The 7,366-nt window shown below is 51.7% G+C and overlaps 1 protein-coding gene across 1 annotated transcript in view; it reads right to left on the reverse strand.

Moving 5' to 3' along the window:
* LOC106000932 (chromosome unknown open reading frame, human C19orf68) overlaps positions 1-7,252 on the reverse strand; it is a 9,361-nt gene extending 2,109 nt beyond the window's left edge. The window contains exons 1-5 of the mRNA XM_013036149.1: positions 7,169-7,252; positions 6,938-7,079; positions 5,933-6,216; positions 3,516-3,828; positions 10-207 (exon numbers count right to left, since the gene is read on the reverse strand). Of these exons, the coding sequence (XP_012891603.1) occupies positions 10-207; positions 3,516-3,828; positions 5,933-6,216; positions 6,938-7,079; positions 7,169-7,221 (990 nt within the window). The 5' untranslated portion in view covers positions 7,222-7,252. The remainder of the gene's footprint in view (positions 1-9; positions 208-3,515; positions 3,829-5,932; positions 6,217-6,937; positions 7,080-7,168) is intronic.
* Positions 7,253-7,366: the final 114 nt, after the last annotated feature.

Genomic DNA, 7,366 nt, shown 5'->3' on the forward strand with positions numbered 1-7,366 from the left:
GGGCCGAGCCACACAGCAGGCCGCCTGCCGCGCGCGCCCCGCGCTGTCCACGCACAGCACGGACACCAGGTCCAGCGCTCCCTGCAGCCCCGGCAGCCGGTCCACCAGCAGCAGGCGTGGGAAGCGGCGCAGAAGCGCACGTGTGCGCGACGTCAGGAAAAACACGGTCTCCACGGCCGCCTGGTCCTCCACGAATACCAGCTTCACCTGTGGGCGGGGCGAAGGTCACACAGAGGTCAAGGGACGCCGGAGGTCAGGGAGAGTTTTGAAAAGGGGTCAGGGACGGTCTACCTGACTGACCCCTTCCTTGGTGATCAGGGCCTGAAGCGGGTGGGGGTGCTTGCCCAAACCATCCCTGGATGGGCAGAGGTCAAACAGAAATTAGGGACATGGGGGTGCACATCCCTAGATGGTCAGAGGTCAAGAGGCAACAAAAGGTCTGGGTGCGCTCACCCCTGGCCTGAGCAGTCAGACAAGGTCAGCCAAGGGTCAGGCTCACCCTTGCAAAAATGAGCCTGCACTTTCCCCTATGACCGGCAGGGGGCAGTGTGGGCACCAGTGGCTCACATCTGAACTAGCTACTCAAGACACTTGAGATCTGAAGATATAGCTTCAAAGACAGCCCAGGCTGGAAAGTCTGTCAGATCCTTATCTCCAATGACGTTAGTTGTGGTTCAAGAGGTAGAACACTAGCCTTTACCACAAAAGCCCAGGGACAATGCCCAGGCCCTCAATTCAAGCCCTGGGGACTTGTGCCCAAGCATGTATGCAGGCACACACACAAGGACCCTCGCTGCTCAATCTACAGCAATTTGTTCCACAGTAATAAGAAAAATTACCCAGAGGTCATTAGGGATCCAGCCCTGCAGAAAAGCTAAGCAACAGTGAAGGCCCCAAGTTCAAGCCCCAGGGCTGACTCATATACATACTCAAACGCACACTCACACAAAGATCTGTCTGCTCACAAAGGTACTAAGCAGCCAGAGGCTGAGACTCACAAAGCCAGACCCTGTGAGAGCTGACTCACAGTAGTGGAAACAGAATTGGAATCCGCTTTAATCATAAATCTCCCCACAAAGCCTTTTGTCATAATCCAACCAAATCCTGTAACTCCATCTTAAAAGCACTGCATCATGCTGAGCTTGCAAAAAAAAAAAAAAAAAGCAAAACAAAACACCTATTAAGTAAAAAGTCTGGTAGAATCCAGAGAGGAAAGATTTTGTCTTCCTAGCCCAGAAATCATATATTCAGTACTCTAAAGTATATTGAAACTCAATATAGGTCATGAAAACAAAAATCTGGTAAATTTATCGCTGAATGAGTTAACAATATCACCAAGCACTCACCACTGCATCACTTTCTACTATGAGTTTAATCGAATTGACCCATCTTCAGTTGAGTTCTGGTCTGTCCTATATGGTAGTTCATTTTTCTATGTAGAATGTAAACTATGAAGGGCGTGGTAGCTTTAAGCCTGTAATACTAGCTACTTAGGAGACTAATATCTGGAGGATCATGATTTTAAATCAGCCTAGGCAGAGAAGGCCAGGGGATTTGATCTCTAAAAGAACCAGCAAAAAAGCAAAGCTGGAGGCATGGCTCAAGTGGTAGACCACAGGCCAAGCAAGCAAATGAAGGAAGTGTAAGGTCCAGAGTTCAAATCCTTGTACCGGTGAGAGAAATAAATGGGTGTAGCACATTGGGAGTATAGTCTTCATTACTAATAAATAAATAAAAATTCACCATTTAAATATGGGAAAGTTCAAATGGTTCAAAATTCAAGTATGACCAAGCTGTATTAAAAGCCTTACTCTCTTTCTTAGTATATGTGGCACCTGCTGGCCTTGACACTTATAATTCCTATTTTCTTATTTTATATGTAATACAGCATAGGATGTACAGTGTTTCGCAACTCGCTTTAAGTTAAAAATGCAACTAGGATATTGGACCTCTGTGGCTCACACCTGTAATCCTAGCTGTCACACTTGTAATCCTAGGTGGAGGTAGCGATCAGGAGAATAGATTTGAGGCCAGTCTGGGGTGGTGATGGTGGGGGAGGTCAAGAGATCCTATTTGGACATAAAAAAGCCAGGTGTGGTGGCATCTGTCATCCAGGGCTACACAAGAACTGTAAATAGGAGGATTATGGTCCAGGCTGGCCAGAGCAAAAAGACCCTAACACAAAAATGAATTGAGTTGGGAACACTGCCATGCATGAGGAATCCAGGTACTGCCAGGTGGAGAAACAAAACCATCCTGCCTGCCAGCCAGCCTCCCTCTCCTTTTCCTCCCCTCTCCTCTTGGAGTAAAACAGCAGAGTGACATGCTAACACAACCAGCCTGCTCCAACCTCCACACCTTCTCTCTGGCTGCTCACTGTGCCTGAAACTCTCCCCATCCCGACAGCAGAATGGGGTTCCCTTTCCTCCAGCCTGTCCTCTCTGCTTCACCACTAGCTCCTCACATGTTCCTTCCCGGACCACTCAAAACAGCACCCTAAACACAATACCAACATTAAATGGCAGCCTTCTATCTGCTCCTCTGGATCATACACTCCTCCCTCCATGGATCGCAGATCATGGAATCCTGGTGCTGAGGTGGGGTGGTGGTGATGGTGTGTGGCCTTGTGCGCATTCATACATTTGTCATTTGGGCATTTTCTATTTGTGTAGGTCACTTTGGAGAAAAAAATTAGATGTTACCTTCCATCTTTAGGCAACCTATAACTTAAGAGGCCAGCTTATCTTATCTGGGTATGGCTTCTCCCAATAGCACTGCAAGGTGGAGCTGGGTGTGGTAGCATACTCCTCTAACCCAAGCTATTCACACTGGTGAAGACCTGGATAAAATTAGCTTGATTCTATTTAAAAACAAAACAAAACAAAAAAACCCCAATACAAACAGAAAAGGCTGGGAGAGTGTATTATGTGGTACTGCTTGCCTGACAAATGTATGGAGGCTTTGGATTCCACCACCACTATCAAACAAAAAACCAAACCAAAACTTAAAAGGTGGGTCCAGCAGGTATCTCTAAGGGAGCCAACTGCCATATAATAGGTGCTGGTCTTGAACACAGGGTTTGGGTGCTGTCACTTAGCTTTTTCACTCAAGGCTGGTGCTCTACACTGGAGCCACAGTGCCACTTTTGTTTGGTTTTCTGGTGGCTCACTGGAGATAAGAGTCTCCTGGACTTTCCTGCCTGGGCTGGCTTTGAACTGTGATCCTCAGATTTCAGCCTAAGTAGCTGGGATGATAGGTCCAGGGCAATTGTCTAGGGGTAAATTGCAGTTCCTTGAAAGGAATTCACTTCCTGGTGCTCATTTCCAGGCCACCCGTGCAAGAGACAAAGTATTCCCAAAGGACAAAAAGCCTGTGGGGGCAGCTGCACTGGACAGGACCAAGGGAGGGCCCATGAGGCTATGGCCCAATAGGTCCATGTTGACAGAATGATGAAGTGATGGGTGGGTGGAGGAATGGATGTGAGCCAGGGACCACCTGGCTCCCTCCTCCCCTACCTTGGCCTCAGGGTCGGTGCGGAAGAGCCCCTCGAGCACGTGCAAGGCATCCAGGACCCCGTGGTCAGGACCCTTGCAGTGGGACAGCAGGCGGCGCACATCGGCTGGGGCCACGAACTGCTTGGAGATCTGGTTGGTGACTCGCACAGGCAGGCAGGCGTTGCCTAGCAAGTGCCCGGGGCGGAAGTGGCAGGCAAACTCGTGCGGGCAGGGGGGGTGGGAATGCGTGAGCTGACATTCCGACACCACCAGGCGGTCCCGCAGCGGGCTCAGCTTGACGATGATAAAGGCCGGGCAGCTGGGCTGGGAGGGCCTGCAGGAAAGAATGAGCTCCATCACCCCATGACCCCGCATAGGAGACCAGGGGCTCTGTACAGTATGCCAGCTGGGAAAAACAGCTGCCTCAATTTCCCCATATCGTAATCATCAGCCCTTTTTTTGAGGGCTGTAGTAAAGATGGATACGTAAAACTTGCATTGCTGAGAAAATTCTGTACTTACCACAGCCACCTGTCAAAGTGAACAGAGCCGAGTCTAGTGGCTCCTACCTATAATCCTAGCTAGCACAGGAAGTGTTAAACCCAGATGATAGGTGCCAAAAAACAGCCATGCGCAGGTTCCCTTCTTAGCAAGTAGGAAGCATAAGCACTGAGTTCACAACCTACTACAAAAAAAAAACCCAAAGTTAATTTTCTTCTTCTGAAAGCGCTAGCACTACTTCCACTGTAAAAGTTCTGGGGAAGGTGGGGCAGTCCTGCTGTGGAGCCCAGCAGGTAAAGGGAGGGGGAAGGGACAGGTGCTAGAGGTGGTACCGTGCCACCTAGAAAGGGGAAGAATAAGGGTGATACCTTTACCTATGTTCCTGGACCCCAAAACTCAGTCTCACCCCAAAGGACTTTCCTATCCCAGCACCCACTCTGCTCAGCAACACCCCCTAGACACAGCGCCACAGGGTCCAGGCTTCAACACCATTATGGCCTCATCCTCTGCCTTCTCTTACCCTAATTCTCCAGCCTCAGATCTCAACCTATGTGTGGCCTGTGACACTGGAGAAGCCGAAGTTGGAGCAGCTGGGAAGGCTGAGTTACAAGAGCTCATTCCGGATAAAGCAGGACAGGATAGGACAGCACATGCCTGTAACCCCAGCTATTCAGGAGGCTGTGATCTGAGGACCAGAGGCTGGAAGTCAGCCCAGGCAGGAAAGCCCATGAACCTCTTCTTTCCAATGAACCAGCAAAAAGCTGGAAGTGGAGCTGTAGCTCACCAGACATGAGTGGGAAAAATAAATGAGCCCTCAAGGCCCTGAGTTCAAGCCCCAATACTGGTGCAAAACAAAGCGACAGAAAACCCTGAGGTGCTTTTGTGCCCCCACCCCCGCTAAAAAGAGGAAACTGAGGCCCAGAAGGGGGGGTTGCCTGCTCCATACAACTGACTAGTCCAAAGGCCGAGCACCAACCAGCACGGGTTCTGTGCTCCAAGTTCCTACAACAATTACCACTTAGTTCTGGATTCAGCTATTCAGAGCTCCAGGGGCACATCCATCCTCCCAACGGCTCTGTGACAGTGTGGAAACTGAGGCAAAGACCACTGCCTAAGCTGTGTTCATGTAGCCCACCTTGGCTAAGGACTACAACCAGCAGCCTCAAATTCCTACAGGAGTCAGCAAGGAGGGATGGGGAAGGGGTAGCACCCAACACGAGGAAGCAGACAGGTAGAGCCTGGGGAATGAATGGGAGCTCCAAACCTTATCTGATGGGGCGACATGGGCAGGCACTGATGTCCTTCCCAGTTCAAAGAGGCAATACTGCCTGCAGAGTGAACCTTGTCTCTCTCGCATTCTCCCCCTGCTCCTCCCTGATAGCCGTAGAAGTGGTCTAATGGTGGTCTTATAGTTTCACTGAAAAAAGATTAAGCCTTAAAAAAAATTTTTTTTTGCTTTGGATGGTACTGGGGTTTAAACTGAGGAGTTGCTTAGGGGAAGGGCTCTACCAGGGTGAGCCCCACCTCCAGCCCTTTTTGCTTTGGTTAATGGTGAAATGGGCTTTTGCTCTACCCTCTTCTCTAGAAGGCTATCAGGGACAGGGTTCCTATTTACCCTGGCTACAAGTATTATCTATGAGGGATGGTGTTTATGGGTTTTCTTTTTGGCCTTTGTTCTGTTTCACTAGTTCTGTCTTCCTCAGGGCTTCTGTCCAATCTTACTGTCTGGCAGTGTGAGCTCCTCTCCCTCTGCCTTCCAGACTCCTCTCTCATCTCCCTTTCTCAGTAAGGGACCCCCTTCTAGACACCCAACCTCATTGTAGTGATCATTCTCAATCAGCCTCTCTGTCCCCTACAAGTGGGTAGGTGGGCTCACTGCCCTCCCCCGCCCTTTTTTTTTTTCTTCCCACATCAGGGCATAGTCCCAGGGTCACGCACCACGCTGAGGACTGGTCAGGCGAACGTGCATCTTTGCACACCAGCAGCACGTAGCTGTACTTGAGCACGTGGATGAGCCGGTAGAGTGGGGGTGTGCTGGCCCAAGGGCTGCGTGCCACATGTGTGGAGCTCTTCACAGAAAAGACCACCAGCCGCTGCTGGCACCACTGGTCGAAGAAGCAGCTGAACTCTGCCCAGGAGAAGAAGGCTTTGTCCAGCAGCTCTTGTTCTTCTTTACCCACCACTGTGCCTTGTGGGGGCTCCAACAACTCCAACCTAGAGTCCTGAGTGGGAAGGTGGAGAAGAGCTGGATGTCAGATCCTTCCTCACCTGGGTCTTAGTATTTGGATTCCTTGTTCTCAGCCTGCCCGATGGGTGCCAGTGCCTCTATACAGGTGGTACTGGAGACCCACCCAGAATCTCACCCCATCTGGCTTTTGTGTCAGTTCTGGGCCTTGAACTCAGGGTGTGGATGCTGCCCTTGAGCTAACTTTGCTCAAGGCTATAGATCTATCACTGGAGCCACAGCTTCACTTCCCACTTTTTTGGTAGTTTCAGTTGGAGATTAGGGTCACAGGCTTTCCTGCCTTGATTGGCTTCAAACTAAGATCCTCAGAACTTGGTCTCCAAAGTAGATAGGATTACAGGAGTGAACCAGCACCCCCTGGCTGTTCCACCCAATCTTTGTTCTCTCAGACCCTCACTTTTCCCTTGTTTAAAGTTGGAATGTAATTCCATTTCTGAGCTACATCTCTCTTGAAGTGACCCCTAAGTACAGGTGAAGTTTCTTTGCCCCCAGATAACCCTGAAACTCAGCTGTGGCGCCTCATAACTTGTAGTGAAGACTTGCGCCCCCCCTCCCCCCCACCTCCGAAAACTTCCAGGGCCCAGGTTCGTCTGGAATTCCACCTTCCATGTGCCTAGGCGTGGCTGTCAGCCATCTGCGGCCGTACCCCGCAACCAAGCTGGAACCCCCTCAACTCCAGGCCGGAATGCAGGGCGCACCTGTGGCTCCTCCTCTCCAGGAAGCGGCGGCTCCTCCCACATCTGCGACCCTTGGGGTTCTCCAGAATCATCGCTGGCGCCCGCTTCCGGAGAAGCGCTCATCTCCAGGGGTGCTTCCCGCGTCGGGGCGCGGGTCGTTCGCCTGCAGGTGTGGGGGGCCCACTTGTGGGAAATCCAACTCGGAAGTGTCCCCAATACTCGTCTGGGGGGGCACTTCCTCCTAGGACGCACCTCCCCGGGGCCGGGTCGAGTCGCGGCCCCCTCCTCCCGGTCGGAGCTCGCATCCTCCCGGTGCGTCTCCGCTCTAGGCGCGGTCCCGGGGCGCCCGTCAGATGGGGTTCGGCACTCCAGAGCGTGCCCCCGCCACCCCCGTCCGGCTGCACCTTCTCCCTCTCTCCCTCGCGCGGCCCCTTCCGGCGCCGGCCCCCT

This window comes from Dipodomys ordii, unplaced genomic scaffold (assembly GCF_000151885.1).
Source record: "Dipodomys ordii isolate 6190 unplaced genomic scaffold, Dord_2.0 Scaffold250, whole genome shotgun sequence".
Classification (NCBI taxonomy): Eukaryota; Metazoa; Chordata; class Mammalia; order Rodentia; family Heteromyidae; genus Dipodomys; species Dipodomys ordii.